The following is a 22693-nucleotide window of genomic DNA, read 5'->3' on the forward strand; positions in this document are numbered from 1 at the left end:
TTTGTTTCCTTGAAATGCACCTGTATTAAACAAGTCATAAACCAAGCCATACATGAGTCCTCTAAGGAAACAAATTACTTCCCTCACTATAGTTTTATATACAAATACAAATTGTTGACTTTTGAATAATTATTATTGGTAGAAGATGAGGAACATAATTTACTAACTCTTTTCATTTTGAAATGCCCTTTATAAGTCTGTCAATTTATGCACAATAATAAAGAGATATTTAATTTGATCCTGTTTCTCTCTGATTATCCAATTCTGAAAATATTCCCTGATTCTCACTTCTCATTCTCTCTTAATTCCTTTTCCTTGGCCTTCCATCAATACAACAGTTTCTCAAAATTGGACTCTCTTCCAGTAAACAAGGTGATGTGGTTTTATAAGATAAAACAATAACTAGGCATAGCTAGTACACATGGCAAGTGTGTACTACATATATTCATATATACCCCCCCCACAGCAAGTTAACTAGACATCCAGGAGGCAAGGAGAACTATCATATAAGGTAAAATCAGAGATAGCATTATTAAAAAAAAATACACTGCCATCGAGTCGATTCCGACTCATAGCAACCCTAAAGGACAGAGCAGAACTGCTCCATAGGGTTTCCAAGGAGCAGATGGTGGATGGGAACTGCTGACCTTTTGGTCTGCAGCCATAGCTCTTAACCACTGCCCACTGCACCACCAGGGCTCCAAAGATAGCAGTATAGGCTTCCTAATATTAAAAATCACAGTAAATGGCTTGGGGTGTGGGTATTTTTGTGTGTGTGTGTGTGTGTGTGTGTGTGTGTGTGTGTGTGCGTGCGCGCGTGCATATTTAGGTGGCAGAATACATTTATATAGGCAGAAATAAATGTTGAAGAAAGAAACAAAAAAAGATGAATCTCCAAAGCAGTCAGTATTGACAAGGAATACTAATGAAGCTGCATCAGACAAATTGCATTTATAAACTACTGTTCTCCATAGAATTTAATAAGCTGAAAATTAGGCGGGGGGGCATAATGAAGTTTTCACACAACCTAACTATAGTGTTATAAACGTGATAATATCTAAACAGATGTAATCAAATTCTGAGAAAACAAACAAGTGTTACATTTAAAGTATTAGCTGACTAATTTGCACCAATGAATGTAAATTAATGAATATTTCACCTTAGAGAAAAATGTTTAGATAAGTTCATGGGTTCTTTGTACTTTTAGAGGCATGTAGAAGAATAAAGGTGTGAGTTTGTTCATTTGTCTCTTTCTTTTAACCAGGCCTCAAGTTTTCCACAAAGATATTCTGATAGACACCCTCTTTCATAACCATACCAACCTGAAGAAGTACATCTACAAACTTTAATTCCTGTGCCCTTGCTGTGATTGACTTATCAGTTAGCCTTCTTTCCCATTTCAATTTCTTAATGTAGACTATGGAGAATATGTAAGATATAATGCATCTCCACATTAACATAAACCTAGAAACTATGTGACCATATGGGAAAATTGAGATCACTGTTTCAGAATAAAGCACCTCTAAAGACAGAAACAAATACTACCTTCACCAAATTTCTTTCTACTCTGTTAATCCATATGTGTAGACTGCTATAGTATACAGATAAATAAGTAGACTAGGTATCCTACATATCAGCAGTGGGAAAACAGCTGATTTTCTAACTGAAGGACAATCATAAAACTACACTGTAGTGTATTCATGGGATTACAAAATCAGGGAGCCATGATTTCAAGTTTCCAATTTTTAGAGGGCTGCATTTGTAAAGAAGATAAACCTAGAAGAAGTGGCCTGTGTTTTATTCGTATTTTAAATGGGATGAAGGGCATTTAATGTGAGGACTCTGGATTAAATATCTGAGCTGGTATACAAGTATCTTTATTATTGAAGAAACTAAATGACGGATGCAATCTTTCAGTATTAGCATTGGCCTACTTGCAGAAGTCTGTATGCACTGATTAATGGTATGTGTTTTAGGGTATATAACAAGAAACATATGGAAATTAAAAGACTTTACTGAGAATTATTTCTTTGAAAACAGTAAATTTAGTGTTCTATAATTTTAAACACTTATGGAGCTATTGACTTAAGTTAATATTAGAGCTTGCTGTTTTAAAATTACAAATTTTGGTGTATTGATTTACATGAAGAACTGTTCGAAACAAAAACTCGTGACCTGATTATAAAAACTGAATTTAAAATATCAGCACTGGCATAGTACCACAAAAGCTCAAGCAACTATTCAGTAGTTCTCAATGATGAGAGCCCATTAAGTACACTACAATAAAACACAATGGACTTAAATAAAGGTCAACCATCAAATAAGCTGAACAAAGGAAACTATTTAAAATTAAGAATAATATACTGGCTTTGTGTCATCCTATAGTACTTAGTTATTTCAGAGGACAGAAATGGCAAATGTTTTTGCTTCAGTGTAATATAATGAGGCATATACAGACCCTTAAATTGAAATGCTTGTGTCCATTCGTCATGAATTATGAAGAAAGGGTATAGTGTGTCACTATATTGTATAATGCCATTATCCAATGAAAAGTAACAAATTAGCTCCTCTGCATTGTACTGTAGCATGGGATCTTATATCACTGATTAACAACCAGTTATTTGGAGAGATCACCAACTGAAAACTTTGCTATGAACAGCTTGACAGGAAGGTAAGTTTAAATGGCCTATAGAGAGAAAAAGGAGAGCCTGGAAATAGGATATAACATCCCATCTCATCCCATACATGATCGTGAGTCTAATCTTCCCTTACATAGAATTTTTCCAAGACCAATTATACACTGCAAAGTCATTTTTTTCCAGCTATTTATCAACCATCAAAACCAAAAAAACCTGTTGATGTCGAGTCAATTCCAATTCATAGCGACCCTATACGACAGGGTAGAACTGCACGATAGGGTTTCCAAGGCTGTAATCTTTTTTTTTCTTAATTTTTTTTAAATTGTACTTTAGATGAAGGTTGACAGAATAGTTTCTCATTCAGCAGTTAGTACACATATTGTTTTATGACAATGGTTAACAACCCCACGACATGTCAACACTGTCCCTTCTCGACCGTGGGTTCCCTATTACCAGCTTTCCTGTCCCCTCCTGCCTTCTGGTCCTTGTCCCTGGGCGGTTGTGCCCCATTAGTCTCATTTTGTTTTATGGGTCTTTCTAATTTTTGGCTGAATGGTGAACCTCGGGGGTGACTTCATTACTGAGATAAAACGGTGTCCGGGGGCCATACTCTCAGGGTTTCTCCAGTCTCTGTCAGGCCAGTAAGTCTGGTCTTTGGGCATTGTGAGTTAGAATTTTGTTCTACATTTTTCTCCACCTCTGTCCAGGACCCTCTGTTGTGATCCCTGTGAGAGCAGTCAGTGGTGGCAGCCAGGCACCATCTAGTTGTGCTGGACTCAGTCTGGTGGAGGCCGTGGTAGTTGTAGTCCATTAGTCCTTTGGACGAATCTTTGCCTCGTATTTTGTTTTCTTCATTCTCCCTTACTCCCGAAGGGATGAAACCGGTGGAGTATCTTAGATGGCTGCTCACAGGCTTTTAAGACCCCAGACGCTACTCACCAAGGTAGATTGTAGAACATTTTCTTTATAAACTATGTTACTCCAAATGAGCTTGATGTTCCCCGAGACCATGGTCCCCACAGCCAAGGCTGTAATCTTTACAGAAGTAGACTGTCGCATCTTTTTCCCGAGGAGTGGCTGGTGGGTTCGAACTGCCAATCTTCTGGTTAGCAGCCGAGTGCTTAACCACTGTGCCACCAAGGTTCCTCATCATCCCCCAATTCAACTAGTACTAAACATTGTCTCATAGAAGAAAGTATATTTCAGTGAAGCAAGAGTCAATGCAAATTCCAAATATGAGCATGACTCACTGAAATAATAAGAGTCCCAGGAAAAGTTGGATCCTAACTCTGTCTCTGTCACCAAGTGATACTGGGTAAGTCATCTCTCTGGAAAGCTGATCCTCATTTGCAAAATATAGAGAACACCAGTCAACTTTACCCAGGCAAAAATGATATGCTCTGAGATCCTAAACAAAGTCAAGCAATACCTGTATAATTATTCAGATTATGAGGTGCTATTTTATTACAAATGTATAAGCTCTGCTGCCTGGATACATTACGATCTATTAGCAGAAGAGAAACCTATTAACATGCCTCGAAGTACGTCTAACTGAATTTAAATTAAAAACGATAGATTCTAAGTTTTGGAGGCTGCAAGCAAGCCAAGAAAATCAACATGTGGTTTTTCCTCATTTCTAGAACTCTGTGAGTGCCATAGTTGCTTCTATAATGCTTCTTTTAAACGAGGCACATATCAGCAAACAATGCAATGAGAGGCAGTGCTCTACACGGAAAATGAAACAGGTTTTGGAGACAGAAAACCTAGATTCAGGTTCCAGCTTGGACATTTCCTAGCTTTTTAATATTGGGAAACATTGCATACTATCGATGGGCTTTGGTTTCCTAATTTACAAAATGTGGTTAATAATACTTAACCTCCCTAAATCACAAGGAAAGCATTTTGTAAACAGTAAAAACACAGCCAACCAAATATGTCGACTACTGAACAAGATTTATTGATGTTTGCTAGGGTGTCTTTCAGTATATCCTATAGTGGTTATTTGCAAAAATATATTTGGTTTTAAATTAGTAGTCTCAAATGTTAATCTATTTATTAACCCATATTTGAAGGTGAATTGATGGCTTATAATTGTAGCAAACAATATTATTTTTATGTTTTTAAATATAACCACAACAAAGTCTTACAACTAAATATTCAATAGTTTTGCTGGTAAAAAATATATAGCCCTTATATCTGTAAGGAACAAAATTCTCTCACTTTGAAAAAAAGTTAACACCTATGCTGAATAGTCACAACAAATCCTTACTCAAAACCCCCTGGCTTTTATTTAGAGCTTCATATATAATAGATGCTGGGGATATAATATAGGATAAGATATACCATCCAGACTTCAAGGAGTTCTGAGTCTTGTGAAGGAGAAAGCTAAATAAAATAATAATAGTAATGTGTGAATATCAAACCAAAACACCCAACCCATTGCTATAGAGTCCATTCCAACTCATAGGGACCCTATAGGTTAGAGCAGATCTACCCATATGGTTTCCAAGGAGCTGCTGGTGGATTTGAACTGCCTAGCAGCCTAGCTATTAACCACTGCACCACCAGGGCTCCGGCAAAGTGTGAGTAGTACTATAATAATTACCCTGACAAAGTGCAGTGTGGACCAGAGAAGAGGAGTTGATGGGCAAAAACAGGTGAGCTGAAGGACAAAAAACTAGATGAAGAGTAGTAGAAAGGTACATTGCAAGGAAAGGAAAACGGCAAGCTGTTCCAATTACATATTTAAAAAAAAAAAAAAAAGGAATAGAGTGTGGAGTTCAGCTGCTAACCAAATGGTCAGCAGTTCAAAGCCACCAGCCACTCTTTGGAAACCCTATGGGGCTGTTCTACACTGTCCTATACAGTTTCTATGAGTTGGAATTGACTCAACGGCAATGGGTTTGGTTTTGGTTTTTGGTAGTGGAGTGTAATTAGGAGGACAGGGTCATTCTTCTAGTTCCATAACTAGGGTAACCAACTGTCTCAGTTTGTCTCGGATGGTCACGATTTTAGCATCCTGCATCCCAGGAAGGCCCTTAGTCCGAGGCAAACAAGGCAGGTTGGTCATACTATCCAGCTTTATGAACCTAACCAAAAAGCATTTTACTTCTCTGAGCAAAATTCCCTGGCTTTTATTTAGGACTTCATATATAATAGACACTGGGGATATAATATAGGTTAAGATATATATTAGCATTAGTTTTCTCATCTATAAAGAGGCTACACAAGATACCTTTTTATGCTAATATTCCAGGTTTATATAAACATAATCCACATCATTTCAGCTAAAAATGATTAGATACTGAAATTTTTGGAATAATTATGTAGGATTTTTTCTTAGGTTTTTTCTAGAACTTCTCCTGGATTACATTATTTCCAAATTTTATTGCTATAAGACAGCTGTTATTTTTTTCTTATAAATAAAATTTTCTGATAAGTACGTCTATATATCTGCTCTGACACAGATTATTTTATTTGGCCCTGAAAACAGCTCTATGAAAATAAACAGGAGTCAGTATATATCCTCTTTTATAGATAAAGAAACTGAGGTTCAGAGAGGTTGAGTGACTCAGCCATAAAAACGTGGCTAATAATTGGAACAGTGGGAGCTAAAATGAAGGTTCTGAGCCCCGTGTTCTCCTTTCTTATAAGATTATGACTTCTTCCCTTCATACACCCAATCCCACCTATCCTTCAAGATCCTGTTTCAATTTACCAGCACCACTCCCCTCCACCCACCAAAGAGCCTTCCCCCTCTGAACCCTTGCACATCTCAATAGCCATTAATTTGGGCATTCACTGACAATGTATCCTGTGATTTTATTTAAATATTCTGTATGTATATTTGCTGGCTACCCAACTCTTATGACAAACTTTTTGAGGTCTTTGTGTGTGCTTTTAGGTATCTATGTATCTCCCTAGTGTACTAACCATCTCTTTGGTTCTGTTTTTGTTTGTTTCTGCCTAGTATTCTTTCACCTACCCCTAAACTTTGTTATCTCTATCTTTGATAACAGCATTCTTAAGGTCAAGACGAATCCCTCATCATATGTAGTTTTGGTAACACTGTCAATCAAGGTTCTTTGCCTTCCCTTGGACAAGGGATGTTCTAGTAATCCACACTAGGCCAATCAGTTTCTCCTTCTAATTAGAATTTGAATTAAACACAGAGAAAGGAGGGGGACAATAGTTGGAGCTGATTTATCCCAAAGGCAACATCCTGTAAAGACTCTCAATTAGTTCCTGTTACCTCATTTCTCAGAACTGCCATAGTTGCTGTCCTTTTAAAGGCCAAGTTGTTCAGCTTTTCCTCAGTTTCTGGCTGAGTCACCTCAAATCCTTACAGTAAATTCCTTTTTCACTTAAGTCAGGCAAAGTCAGTTTCTGTTGCTTACAAACAAAGATCCTTATCTGATACACCCACAAAGTTTAGTGCATAGGAAGTGCTCAGTATTTTTTAAATGTTCTGCTCTTATGAAAATTATATGTTATTACATAGTGAAAACAAAAATGATAAATGAGTAGCAGTGCTATTGGCTCAAATTTTAATAACCTACAGTTCAGCACACCGGTTTGGTGATTCACAAGGTAATAATTCACCGCTGTAAATGAAGAAAGCACTTTGTGGTGAGGGTAGTACTTACAGTAATGATACCCTTTAGTGTTGCTTGACATTTTGGTTAACCCATCTGTTTTCCTTTTCTTCCCAAATATCACAGCAGCCAATCGTGATCATCTGAATTTTTTATACAGTAAGTTCCCTGATTATAAACGTCTTACTTATATACAATTCCCACTTGCCCTTTAATGTTATTTAAATTTGCCCTCGATTTGAAATGATTGAACCAACCTCGAGCTTTTTATTGCACTAAAGTAAGGCTAAGTAAGAACCATTGTACCTGTTCTGATTTACCTACAATTTGATTTAAAGATACACTCAGGAAAGAATCTCGTTCAAGTAACCCAGGGACTGCATGTATTACCTTCCTACAAGACAGACATCTGACAACTTTAACTGCTTATACCATGTCTCCCTTTTAACTAACTGAATATTTTAACATACTCTATCGCTTCTTGTGAAAAGCCATGAATTACAGCTTAAATTCACTTAGAAAGGAAATTATCATTAGAATTTTGATGGGTAAAGGATATCATTTTAAAGCATAATCAGAGCTTTATAAGGGAAGTTTCCTCTACTTTTTTTTTTTTGTTTTAAGAAATCAATAAGAAAAACCAACCAAGTAATCTCTGATAATATAACTGGAATTTGACAGCCACTCTAGCTAATCACACATCGGAAGTTAGTTAATTCAGTTTTGAACAGATTACAGACCTAAGCTATTTCTACGTACTTCAGTAAATTTCTGTCATTTTAGACATTTACATCTACTCAGAATCCTTTATACTCCAGGAACATCCTTGTAATTCTAGACATCATGGAACTCTCATGCATGTATATCATATTTCTCTTCCCTAATGACAAGTAGTTCCCTAGAGGTATTTCTAAGGAGACAAAAATCTTACTGAAAAATGGGGTGGGGCGGGGGGAAGAGGAGACATTTAAAAACCTTCACTTTTTTCTCTTTTAGAACACCCATTACTACATGATAGTATTTCCCACAAGATTATTTTTTATTTTATTTGAAGTTGGCAAAAGTTTTTGTGCTGAATCCTTTGAGCATACCTCTAGCGATAGATGTCAGATCAGCGTTGTATGGAAGAACTTTTATTTGACGGGTAGATGACAGGGAGAAGGTTTTCTCCAAAATATAAGATGTAAATGAAAAATCCTTCTGTGAGATTAATATAATCTTTTGTTCCTGTGTATAAATTACTTACTCATTTTTGCTTTAAAGAAGTCAGTTCATGTAAATAATCTGAATAGCATGAAATTAAGAAACAAAAGTAAAGATATATTTTTGTTCAAATTAGTATAGTTTGCTTAAAACATCTTTTTAAATATGAACTAAATGTGAAATAGGCATACAATACAAATTTCTAATTGTATTTTTTTAATTAATAATACTTTAATAATCTTCAACCAAGGACACTCACTGTGCATATATCATGTGCTCTAAACAAGTAGCATCTTGTTAAGAGATCACTTTATCTGCATTGGATATTTTACGTGGTATATGATACAAAGAAAATGTCCTAAATATTTAGTTTTATCCTACAAATCTTGCTATGATTTATTCCAATTTATTACAAGTATTGCCTTATTCTCTCAGGCCTTAGCAAATAATTCCACATGTGCCCTGATATAATAAGAAAAGGGAGTAAAAATGTTTTTTTGACCAAATCTAGCATCCCTAGTTTCCTTTGTTCTCTTGCCTTATGCTCCTCAAAAGTAAATCAGAAGTAAACACACACTCACAATTCCATTATACATTCTATTATCTATAAAGGACATTTTCTGTGTCTATGTGGGTTAGAATTACCAGGAGCAAATCATTTCTGATACATATGAAAATGATACCTCATGTATATGCAATGAACATTTATTTAATGCATGAATAGAAAAGAAATTCATATCCATTCCTAGATTTGGAATTCTTGTAATAATACACTTCAAGAACTAACCAAAGTTCTACAATGTTTTCAGATGTGAAAGAAGAAGAAACAAAGAAAGATTGGTGAGATGTCAAAGACAGATTGCTTGTTTTCAGATTTATTTTCACACTCAGCTTGTCTTACAATCCCTTACCTCAGAGTCTGTTCAGTTTTCTTTCTGCAACAGAGATATCTTTTCCTTGAATAAGGTGGTTTGCTCTAGCCCAGAAATGGAAATATCTGATCATTTTTGGGCTCCTCTGTTTTGTTACTTTCCACAAGAATTTAAGTCTCAAAAATAATACTATGAAACAGCCCAACCAAAACAATAAGAAGATATTTAGTGTTAGCATTTTTTTAACCTTTTAGTAAACACACTAGATACCTAGTATAAACTTTGTGATGCGACAATATTCAACAATCCAGAGTAGTATTTTCATAAAGGAGAATAAGCAAAACATACTAAAAAAAGACATTTCTGCCCATTTACTTCATTGAGTTTAGTTCCTCATACTTGTTGGAGATGTAAAATAAATATAAAAACTGCATCTGTTTTATAGAGGCATTTTTTCCCCCTCTACATAGTCCGATAAGATTTAATCAGCAGAAGTTTAGTACTGACAGTGTTGAATTTTACCCAAGCCCTATGATCCTGGAAACTGCCTTACTCTTCTGTGTTCTGGAAAATGGCTGACCAAGATGACATTAACATTCCCCTCAGTTTGATTAAACTTTAAACAGGCTTCTTCCTGACTCTACGTTCCTGACTTCCCTCTCTCCCTGGCCCTTACAAAATCGAGATGGAATATGTTTCATCTACCCTTAACAGTGATTTCAGTTTAACTCCATGTGATCAATATGCCTCATTGCTTAGCTTCCCTCAAACGTCCTTCAGTGCTCCAGTGCTCCAGTATTTTTCCACCAACACACTTGAGACTTTAAAACCCTTTCCAACCTCTGTTTCAGAAGAGTAGTAGGAACTCAGTTCTTTACTACCTCCCACTGCAGTGTTCCTTCTTTCCACTTCCTTTCCCTGTTTTCCAATAATCCTTTTAATAGTCATCTTTGCCTGTTTTAACATTGTCCAGTATACTTTTTTCTTTGACAGTACTATACTACCAAAGAATCTGCATAGTCTCTTGGATTTTAATAAGATTTTTTAAAACTTATTTGTTTCTTTCAACTGACATAATCCACATACCATAAAATTGACCATTTAAAGTATACAATTCAGTGGTTTAAGTACTATTACTACTCAGAGTATCCGCTCTCTTAGAAAAGAGGAAGATTATTGTTGTAAATTAGCATTATGAAATGTCATCTTACCTTACAAAGGAAGTTGATCTTAAACCCCAACGACTGGGCATTTCTTGAGCCTGAGTTCATGTAGTTTCCAACCAAAAGAATTAACTCTAAAAGTTTGTTAAAGCTTTCACTTTTCTTTAGTTCTTCACAGGCAAGAGTTACTGCTATGATGCTTGGTTTGATGTTGTTTACGTGCTCTTCAAACGTGAGCTTGAAAAGAATGCTATTGAGACGAGGTCGTAACATTTTCACTGAGCTCATCTGTAAGACAAGGAATGCTCGATAAGAACACACATGTAAAATCTCTTACTTTATCCCTTTATTGGAGATAATTTCATAGACAACACTGTAAAATTACCACACAAAATTAAATTCTCTCTGGGTTTTAAAAAATGTTATTTTTCCTTATTTTAGACATTCAAATGGAATAGTTTATCAAAGTTTAAAAACACAGCTAGCTGTTCAGTTTTAAACACATAAGGCATCCTTAGAGCATGAATAAAATATTACTGAAGCTAAATAGTTGCTATATATTAACTGCACAGTCATGAGCCATCTATAGCATTCAAATTGCTAAGATCTTTCCCTGAGGTTAACTAGGAAAATATATATATTTGAAACTGAGCGAATATTAGGGCCACAGATAAAAGATGTATATGATGACAGAAAATATAAGTGGAACCACATTTCCTAAGAAATTACCTATTACTATGCTGTTTGCAATAAGTGAACTAGCTTTGATTGAGCATTTAATAATTTTTAAACCTATGAATTTGTATTAAATATTTTTATACAATCTAAAGAATTTCACCTACTTGACAGAATGCTGATATTAAATAATTAGGTTATGGTGAAATCACAATAACTCACTTTCAAGTACATTATTCAAGAATTCTATATTGATGTTGTTCAAAAAAGTTCAACTTGGTTTTAATTACTTGTTTCATAATATTGGTGCACATTGTATTTTCCCTTTCGGTATTATTATGTAAGTCTGTCTATTGGTTCTTCAGTATTCACGTGACAAGTAAAAGGCACAACACCTAATCACCAAAAGCTTACAATCTAGCTCATCAGATGAGGCTTCTGGGTGGCGAAAGTGCTACTAGCTAGGGCTCAGCACCCAGGCACGCACCCTTGCATCCTTCTCAGTGAGGTCCCCTGTGGCCAGGCCCAGCGAGGATGGGCTGTCACTACTGCAGTTGGGACTGTTTCCCACTCTGTGCTCCTGTGCCTGAGGGTCCCATCTAGCCACAAGCCCCTCCCAGGAGTGTTCCCGGACATTAAGATGAAACAGGCACAACCCTCGCCAACCATAAGTCTTCACCAGAGTAGAAGAAATTTATAGAGTTTGCCTTTGGGGCTCCCATCAGCTGAGGCTGTGAGCTACAGAACTACAGGATCCAAGGAGTGTCCCAGGCTACCCAAGTTTTCCTAAAGCCTAGATGGAAGCCATTAGCAACACAGACTCTTTGCTTCACCACAGACTCTTGTACATGTGCACATCTGCTGCAGAAATGGAAGTCTTAGTAACTATAGGACAAGGATTGCAAATTAAAAAATATATATGTGTATATAGTCAGAGTAAAAATTACTTATTCCGACAACGCTGTGCCTTCAAGTCTGTGATGGCACTGACATCAAATTATATCAGTCAGCCTAGGTTTATTTCACTGAAAATATACTTAATCCCAGACAAGCAGTATGTAAAAATATTATTTGTTAATGAATTTTATAAAAATAAATTTAACTGTCATCTTAAAAGAAAATATTTAGCCTAAACCGTAATTCAGATACTTGAAAACAGATACAGTTTAATGAAGTGTAAATTTACATGATTTGTAACAAAAAAAAAAGAAAAAAAAGAAAGAAAAGCTTAAATGTAGATTAAAACTCAGCATAGACACTTGAAAACTATAGCTAATGATAAAACCAGGATATATGATTCTAGATAAGTAAACAGAAATTAGGAGCTAGAGATATTCACTGGAAGAAGAGAAAGCTTTAAAGTCTTATGACTATCATGTTTAATAAAAGCTTCAGAGCAGAGGAGATAAAATGGAATATATTTTTTAATGTGATTTTACCATACGTAGTTAATTAACAATATATATGAACACACACACTTACAGAACCAAGGCCAAAAGGAAGGTGCAGAGAGAGACAACGGTGTAAAAAAAAAGCTTACAAGTTAACAATATCCAAGGTATATTTCTAGGGACAGAATTTGGACCAAAGCATCTGAAGAGTTCATGTAAAGGCCATAAAATTGGAAGCTAATCACATCGAAGTGTTATATCACAACAAAGTGATGAATGTACAGGTCTCCTTTGTATGTGTTTACATGAGAATCTGAATTTCTATATGTATTTTTCTGCCTTCATATCTGCCTCCACCACTGTCTCCAAATCCTTCCCCACTTGATTTTTTCATCCCTTTCCCTCACAACTGGCCATCATTAACACAGAAACAAATTTTCTAGCATTTTATACACTTAGGGAGTAGTTTTACAGTCTCCATGGTTAATGAAAAGCCACAGAGTCACTTTTACAAGCTGCTGTTCACCATGTACCTGAACATGTGGCCATGCTTTATAGGTAATGTAGGTGACTGAGTCACTAGGGTGACCTTGGTCTAGACAGACAAGAAATTTAAAACTTACGCTTACATATGCCTTTGGTCTTGCTTTACTTCTAAGACCACGTACATCTTTCTAATTTTGATCCTTTCTGGATTTCATAAAACCCAGAAAGCATGGGTTTGATTTATTTATTTTTTTGATCCCAGCTTCAACAGAAATAGTGTGACCAAAGTGTACTTTAACAGTGTTAGTAGGAACAATATTAACAGCAATTAAGACTTATTGAGTACTCTGTGCCAAGTATTTTTCTAGAAGCTATACATGTATTAACTCATTTGATTCTCAAAACAATCCTAGGGGATAGAATTATTATTCTCATTCTAAAGATGAGGAAGGTGAGGCACAGAAATACAAAGTAACTTACACAAAGTCACACTGTATTTTGAAGACCTGGGGATTTGAACTCAGGCATTTGGGCTACAGATCCCAAACTCTCTAGCAATAAGCCATACAACCTCTCAAGGCTTCTTGGAAGCAGTAATTATGATTACTTGAAAATGGAGAGATTAGTGGCAAGGAAACCATCAGTAAGTTATCAAAAACAGGTAATGAGCTAGGATGTCGACAGTAGGAAAAGAAAGGAAGAGACGGATACAAGAAACAGTATTAAGGAAGAAATGATATGTGTCTAGTTCTGGACTCAGAACAACAAATATTAGTCTCTGTCATCCCTCAAGACCTTTTTCCTCAGTTCCGCACTGCAGGAGTGCCAGAAGCAGTATGCACAATAGTTAAAGACAAGACTCTGGAGGTGGCCTTGGTTCAAATTCTGGCTCTATCTCTGTCATGCTGTGGGACATTAACCCTTCCAAGCTTCAGTTTACTTATCTGTAAAATGACAAATGAGAGCAGCCAAGTGGCGGGATTTTTTGAGGATTAAATTAGCTAGTCTATGTAAAGTGCTTGCCACACAGTAAGTGGAAGGAACAACAGGATGTAGCAACTGATCAGTTATGAGAGGAAAAAGTCAAACATGGATCTAAGGTTTTAACTCTATTGTGAGGTAGAATGATGTTAACATTAGTAAAGGCAAGAGGAAGTGCTAATTTTTTGTGTTTATTGTTTGGTTCCTTGTTTTGTTTCAGGGAATGAGGGTAGATGAATTTGTTTCCCCCAATCTGCTGCTGCCTACACTTCAGTAAGCCAATCAGGAGCTAAGACGGTACGGGGAGGTAGGGTGCAACTCAACAGCAAATTAAATCAAATATAACTGAATCCATAATCTTCTACTTGCAGAATCTTTCATATAGTCTGACTGTGTGAGATCAGTCTATTTAATATCTCTGGTCTTCAGTGTCCCCATCTATAAAATAGGGGACATTCTCATCTAGTAGTATTGTTTGAATGATTACACTGGAGCAAAATAAGTGATCCATATTTATTCCAGTTCCAGGTAATGTTGAGTTGATCCAACTCTTGGTGACCCCATGTGTGTCAGAGTAGATTTATGCTCCATAGGGTTTTCAATGGCTGATTTTTCAGAAGCAGAAAACTAGGCCTTTCTTCTGAGGCAACTCTGGGTAGCCTAGAACCTCCAGTCTTTTGGTTAGCAGCTGAGTGTATTAACTGTGTGTACCACCCAGAAACTCCCACCATATACCTTACTTCCTTCTTTTTGCCTTTAGACTTCTGGACACATCAAAAACAAACCCATTGTCATCGAGTTGATTTCAACTCATAGTGACCCTATAGGACAGAGCAAAACTGCCCCATATGGTTTCCAAGGAGGAGCTGGTGGATTTAAACGGCCAACCTTTTGGTTAGCAGCTGTAGTTCTTAACCACTGAGTAACCAGGGCTCCTTAGAGTTGTGGAAAGGTGGGACAAACGATGCTAAATCCACACATAAATATTACTTGGCCATTACCAAAAAATTTTGATTAGCATCTAAGTGAATTTGGTTCGCCATTCTCTCAGACACCAAATAGTGCACCCTGCTATTGACAAAGGCACAGTTTTCCTCCCATTATTAAGGCTCCAAATCTTGGAGTGATATTTAACTCTTGGTAACCACGATGTAATTTATCACCAATCCTTGCCAATATTTTAATCTGAAGAATTTCTTGGAATTGTCCCTTATTTTCCATGCTCAACATTCAAGCTCAAATTTTATATACTTTAAGAGTGGATTACTAAAATAGAATCTTTAAATATTCTCCCTGATTCTTCTCTTTCCTCTTCTAAATATTCTCTTAAATATTAGAATGATAGCTCTATGATGGGGAAATGATACTCTCTCCTTAAAATATCAAGTTTTAGTTATTATTGTGATATCTGGATGGATAGAATTGTTGAGCTGGTAGCATTCAGAAATATAGTCCTGGAGTTAGGAAAAGATAAATATTGGAGCTCGCAGATTTGGGAGTTATGTGAATATGCACAGCGCAGGGTTGTGGATATATCAGACATTTAAATATTTCTGATTGATTTTAAAAGCACTACTTAGCTGACTGTTTCCAAGTTCACCTCCCAAGCAGGACAAAGAGATTGTCTATTGAACAAAATTAACAGATTATGGTAATATTTTACTCTCCCCAAAATGATGTCTTCAGTTAAAATGCTAAACCAGATATGCTAGTGAATTAACTTTGTTGAACTGTGATTACTGGAGATTAATCTGTCAGAAGTCAGCCTGATTTTGGGAGGAAACTGTGCATCATAAGGGGGTCAGAAATACTCTTTGATCTGACAAAATTTTTTCATTCATTTAGCATCTAGAACAGTGTCTGTCTGGCACATGGCAGGTGACAATTATGATAGGTGATAAGTAATTGTAAAATGAGTGAATGGATGAATGTATTCACTCAAGCAAACACCCACTGCCATCAAGTTGATTCTGACTCACAGTGACCCTATAGGACAAAGTAGAACTACCCCATAGAGTTTCCAAGGAGTGCCTGGGGGATTCAAACTGCCAACCTTTTGGTTAGCAGCCGTAGCTCTTATCTACTATGCCATCAGGGTTTCCCTGGTACACAATAAATGGGATCTCATAAAAATTAAAAAATTTTGTTCATCAAAAGACTTAAACAAAAAAGTGAAAAGACAAGCTAGCAACTGGGAGAATATCTTCTCTATCTTCGGTAAGCAAATATCTGGTAACAACCTAATGACCAAAACCTACATAAAACTTTGACAACTTAACAACAAAAGACAAATAACTCAATCATAAAATGGACAAAGGACTTGAATAGACATTTCACCAAAGAGGAAATTCAAATGACCACAAAATACATGAAAAGATGCTCAGCATCATCACACATCAGAGAGATGCAAATCAAAACCACAATGACAACATTTTACTCCCACTAGGATAGCTAAGGAGCCCTTGGTGGTGCAGTGGTTAAGAGTTCAGGCTGCTGACCAAAAGGTCAGCAGTTTGAACACACCAGGCGCTCCTTGGAAACTCTATGTGGCAGTTCTACTCTGTCTATAGGGTCGCTATGAGTTGGAATCGACGTGATGGCAATGGGCAAATAGGAACCAGAATATTATCGTTAGCAAAGAGCTGGATTCAGAAGAGAATAAATAGCTTGAAGAAGGATAATAGTAGGTTGATGTCAGGAAAGATGGGGTACCCTATGCAAGGTCATTTGCTACCAGGCAGGCCATTCCATCAATCCTGCCCAGGTCTAATTTCAGTTCAAATTCAGAGCCCCATTTAACTATTTTGATGGGTATGGTTAGAGAGAGATTTTTTTCCTAATCCCAGGCAAGGGAGACAAACAATTCTCTGCCTTCTCCAGACTTACAAAGCCAGTTGTAGTGGAAGAAATAGGGGCTTCTGAGTGGCATAGACCTGGGCTTGAACCACAGTTCTGTCACTTGGTAGTTGTATGACCTAGTGCAAGTTACATAATGTTTTTAAGACTTTAATTTCCTCAGCAGTAAAACGTATTCCTTATATCATCTATGCACACTGCAGTAAGACTTAAATGAGATAATATGTGTAGTGCTCCTGTCATAGTACCTGACACATAGTAAGCACTCTAAAAACAATAGCTACTATTGTTATTACTCTCGCTGCTCATCCTCAGAAATACTCAAGAAGAAGGAATGATGGTCCCTAATTGTTCTCCCCAACCTGAGGGAAAATTCTCTTTTCCATAATTAGGGAATGTGTATTTCCAGGGCTCATGAAGAACAGATCTCATTATCCATTGAACACACTGTAAACATCTTGCTGTGCTCTCTTTGGCCAGTTTTAATGCATAATGTCCATTTACGTAAAAATGTTATCACTGAAACTGTAAAGTAAAGAGACTATGGAGGTGGTGAAGCTATATGGGCACATCTCTTAACAGGAGTTACAAATCACTACACACTGATCATACTAAAGAAACAGTGCAATCATAATAAGCAGGAATTTTTACAATCAGACCAGGTATACTGAGAGACAACAGTTCAACCTCCATTAGAGGATTTGGGTATGTAAGGGAATGTCTTGGATAACTAACTTTAGAAATAATAGGAAACACTGGGCAACATTCCCCAGCTACGGATACAATTATTAAAAGGCTCACGTCTCATAAAGACAGTTGAGTACACCTAAATGATAAAAATAAATAAAACCAAAACTATGCTGAAATGTATGTTTGTTTTTTGTTGTGGTCCCTCACAGCATTTTAGCTGACTGGCAACCTTTGTTTTATAATTCCTTCCATGAAGTGCTGTGGGACACTGACCAAGGGGTTGTATTATGCAGGGGATTTATATGTGTTACGAGGTACTTGTCTATCAGAATCACATCAAGTAGCTCTCAATTCTTCAGCTGATTTGCACCATATTAAAAAAAAAAAAGTACACTGACAGCTTTAGTGAGGGCAGCTACAAGTGAGTTATTTCCACAAAGAGTTAGACACAGTTTTCTTGATATAATTTGAATTCTATACACTTCAGTATTTAGCTGGTGAATACTGATCTACTACTAAACTAACATATGAATACACAGAGAAAGAAACAAAGACACGAGTGTAAAAATCATGGGTGAAGGCAGAAAGTTGGCCACAGGTAGCATTCATGCAGTCACATGTCACTTTTAACGCTATTTCTATTATACTGTTTTTATACTTTTTAATTTGCTAAGAAATACACATTTAACTACTATCACCATGTGAGCATAATTGAGCCTCCAGACTCTTCAAACTAGAAGGTGAAGAGTTCACTTGAATTAACATATTTTTCTAGAAATATACCTTCATCACAAAGCTTTCTCCCCACTGGTTGGATATTATTATGACTTACTTCATATTAAATACACAGAATAATTTTGGATCAGTGACTATGTTAGAGAAATGATAAGAAAATCACATTAAAGAAGGGTGGATTTAAGTTAGACATCAGGAAGAACTGTCTATGAGGGAAGAGATACAGAGTGAATGACTAAGCAGAATCCTGCCCGGAAGCATAGAAATAAAGGAGGGATATTTTTGATTCTTTGGTAAATTATCTTCTTATCCTCTTTCAGACAATAACTTTCTCAAACGCAGGATCTCTCCTACTCATACCTATACTTTCTGTAGCATGTGCAGTACCTGTCCTAGACAAGATAATGAATAGAAGTGTACCTGCTACATAAGGTAAACAGTAAATGTTTGTGCATTAAATGCCAGGACACAGAAGAGACTTGGTTAACGTGTGAAACGACGCTTCGGAAAAATAGAGTGTGCGGAACTTACCGCATACCAGAAGAGTAATGATACGCTGCTAGAGAATATTTTCCCCAAAGATAATGACATGTGGAAATTATGCATCACTAAACATCTACTCACCTTTAGTCTGAACAGAACACAATAATAATCAGTCCAGCTCAAAAGACACTGTGAACTCAGAAGATTCACACTAAGAAAGTGAGCAAGATTTCAAAACATCTTTCTGAAAACAAATGTTTAAGACCAGCAATGGCCATATTTAAAAGATTCATCAAAACTGCTATTATAGTGCTATGCTGTTGTATTAGAGATTAATGATATGTGGAAAAAGTAAAAGCGTTAATTTTTAGTTTTTTGAATTTAAAGAAAAAGCCATCAATAGCAAAACTGACTGATACTCATAGACCTAATCTGAATATTCAGTCAGGTGGTTTTATCTTGCCTTATTTTATTGCAAAGACTGATAGAAATAAGCAATCCTGTCACAAAATGGCTTATTATGTGAAGTTAATGAAATGAACAAGAATATGAATACATGGATTTGAGAATGAGTCATGGAGAGTTTTCTTTTACCTATTCTCAAATTATTAGACCAGCCTTTCTCATATAAAATGAATGCACATCTAAGAAGTAAAAGCCAGCATTCATATTTACAGAAAGAATAAAAATAGAAACAATCAATGCATTACATATTAAAACACTGAACACTCCGAATGCAAGCAGATAAAATAAGGAAAAATGTGATTTTCCCAATGAATATGCAAACCTGAGTAATGATTTAATATTCATGGAACATAGGAGCTACAATTTTTTATCCCAACTAATTGCCTTTGATGATATGTGTGTGAAAAAACAAAGCTTTTAAGAATTTCTTTTTCACCTGGTTAAGCTATCTTGAATAGAACTCATAAGCTCTTACGGAGCTTCAAAAAAACTAAAAAGCACACTGACTTTATACTTGTACTTCCAACTATAGTCATAAATCCACTCCTCCCGCCTTCATATATTTGTGTAAAAGAAGAAAAAAATTAAATGTGCTGTCAACAACATCATATAATCTGTGCTTTTCATTATAAAGATTTTTATGCACAAGGCTATCTCAGTGTGTTTTTGTTAGGATTATAGCTTTAGGATGTTTTTAATTGAAAAATATGGGTAATTTTGAAGTCAGAAAAACAAAGTACCGATTACTAAGGGAACTAATTATTGCCTTCTTTTTCTCAGAAGATGTGTTAGTTTAATAGATACACACAGTATGGGTCTCCATCCCCAGTGCAAGACAAGTGGGAATTTCCATAGCTCTGAGGTTTTAGAACAGCTGAGCTGCAAACACACTCTGAAGAGTCTAAAAGCTCCTGCTGTGGGTCCTAACTGCCAGAGCTTTCAAAGATCTGTGCTTTTTTCCCAGAAAAGGTACAACATATAATTACATCGATGTACCAGACTCAATTCTGTGGGAGGCCTGTCGGAGGACAAGTCAGTGGGAAGCTATGCAGCCAATCTACCACCCTAAAGAAAAGGATTATTGATCATACAAGGTGTGGGAACTAGCATATCCCTCTTACCAGGAGGTCTGTCTCTGGACAGAGGAAAAGTTCCTGGGTTTATTTTTTGTTTGTCTGTTTCTTCTTTCTATCTGTTTAACTGATTACATGGGGAATATAAGCACACCTGTGATGTGGCTGCTAACACCAACAACAAACAAAAAGCTTAGAAAACGCTTATCAGTTCCAGTCACTGTCTCAGATAATCTTACTTCTTCCCCTAGGCCAAAACTGTCCCAGTTTAGTTTTTTGTTGGTTTGCTTTTTTAAAAAATGAATCTTGCAGGAGTAATCCCACTTCTGGTATATGTCTATCCCTAGCTGATGAGATTTGTTTTTAATCTTCCAGGAAATAAGTTATAAAATAATGCAAACTCTATGGGACAATGCCCAAGGTTACAGGAATAAAATTAAGAAAGATTATGTATTGTTAAAGAAGGAAAGAAAATATTTCAATAAGGCTAAATTGTTCAATGGTATCAAGTCCCATATGAATATAGAATATGACAGGTCTGAAAAAGTCCACTTGATTTTGTATTCAGGTTAATAAACCAAAACCAAACCCATTGCTGTCAAGTTGATTCTGACTCATGGTGACCTCGTGTTACAGAGTACAACTGTTCCATAGCATTTTCTTGGCTGCAATCTTTATGGAAGCTTATCACCAGGTCTTTCTTCCACCGAGCCACTGGGAAGGTTCGAACCAGCAACCTTTAGATTAGTAGCTGAGAGCAAACCTCTTGCGTCAACCAGGAACCTTATTCATGTTCGATTCAGAAAATATTTTTTAACTACCTACTACGTAAATAAATGGAGCCATAGTGGCACACAGGTTAAGAGCTAAGGCTGCTAACCAAAAGTTTCGCAGTGCGAATGTACCGCCGCTCCTTGGAAACCATATGGGGCAGTTCTGTTCTGTCCTATAGGGTTGCCATATGGTTGCTATGAGTCAGAATCGACCTGAGAGCAATGATTTTTTTTTTAATGTAAATAAATATGATACCTGACCTTTTGGAACTTGCAATCTAGAGGGGGTTATAGGCATTATAAATAACCTCACAAATAAACATTTAATTATAAACCATGATAGTTTCTAGAAAGGTAAAGAAAAAAGGTTCTCTGAGACTTTAATAGGGAAATCTAATTTTGATTGATAGGTAAGTGAAGGCATCACTTGGAAAGTGAAATTTAAGCCGAGATTCTAAGATTAAGCAGGAGAGAAACAGGAAGCCACTTGGGCAAGAGGGAACAGCATTTGTAACAGTTTTGAGGCAGGAAAGAGCATAGAAAATGCAAAGAACTGAACAATAAAATACACTGTGGCTGAGGCAATGTACTGTTGTTGGCAGCAAACTCATGATTGCTGTGGGTTGAGCAGTCAATGAGAGGTAAGGAAGTAGACAGCAAAATGAGTATAATCTTTGAAAACACTAATGATAGAAAATGGAGAGAAGACAATAACTAGTGGGGATCTCAGGGGCAATGAAGGATTTTTTTTTTTTATCCATCCATTCATTCATTTCTAGGCAGGGAGTACCTTAAGAACTTGTTCTGAAGAGAAAGACACAGTGGAGATTGACAAGTTGAAGAGGGAACAGAACGACTAACAGGAATATGTCCTAAAACAGGCAGGAAATAATGGTGTTGAAAACAGAGGTAAGTAGGTTAGCCTGTAGTAGGATACTACAGGGTTAAAAGCATAGTCTATGAAGCCAGACTATCTAGGTTTGAATTCTGCATCTCTTACTTACAATGTGATCTTGGACAATTATCAAGTCTTCTGTAGCCTCAGTTTTCTCATCTACAATATTGGACTAATAACAGTGCCAGGACTCCCTGGTTGGCACAAATGGTTAAGCGCTGGATTACCAACTAAAAGGTTGGTGGTTCAAACCCACCCAAAGATGCCTTGGAAGGCCTGGCAATCTGCTTTTTAAAGGTCACAGCCTTAAAAACCGTATGGAGCAGTTTTCTTTCCACACATGGGTCGCCATGAGTCGGAATTGACTCAATGGCAACTAACAACAACAACAATAATAGTAATAATAGTAAGTAATAAGGCATATCTCTTTCTGAGGTTTTACAGAGAGTAGATTAATAAACGCTATGGCTAGAGATAAAAATGTAAGTTGAAGAGACAGTGGAGATTCTGAGGCCTGAGTGTCTTCCTTTTATGCTGCAAGTAGAAGGTTAGGTTGTTTGTGGTGAGTCAAAAAGATACAAGAAGAGGGAGATGGAGAGAAGATTAGAGGAGAGTGAATAAGATATAGAATAGCCACTATGGAAATATTAAAGACCTCTGACTAGGAGCAAGTAAAATGACTGCTGAAATGGCAATGAGAAGTCCCACTGAGGTTAAA

At 36.5% G+C, this 22693-nt stretch overlaps 1 protein-coding gene across 4 annotated transcripts in view; it reads right to left on the reverse strand.

Annotated features, from left to right (window-relative positions):
* Positions 1–22693, reverse strand: part of DIAPH2 (diaphanous related formin 2) — a 1008160-nt gene that overhangs the window by 492533 nt on the left and 492934 nt on the right. For all 4 annotated transcript variants that reach the window (XM_004377544.2, XM_023732386.1, XM_023732385.1 and 1 more), the window contains one exon: positions 10521–10760. In XM_004377544.2, the coding sequence (XP_004377601.1) occupies positions 10521–10760 (240 nt within the window). The remainder of the gene's footprint in view (positions 1–10520; positions 10761–22693) is intronic.

Source organism: Trichechus manatus, unplaced genomic scaffold, assembly GCF_000243295.1.
Source record: "Trichechus manatus latirostris isolate Lorelei unplaced genomic scaffold, TriManLat1.0 scaffold00051, whole genome shotgun sequence".
NCBI lineage: Eukaryota > Metazoa > Chordata > Mammalia > Sirenia > Trichechidae > Trichechus > Trichechus manatus.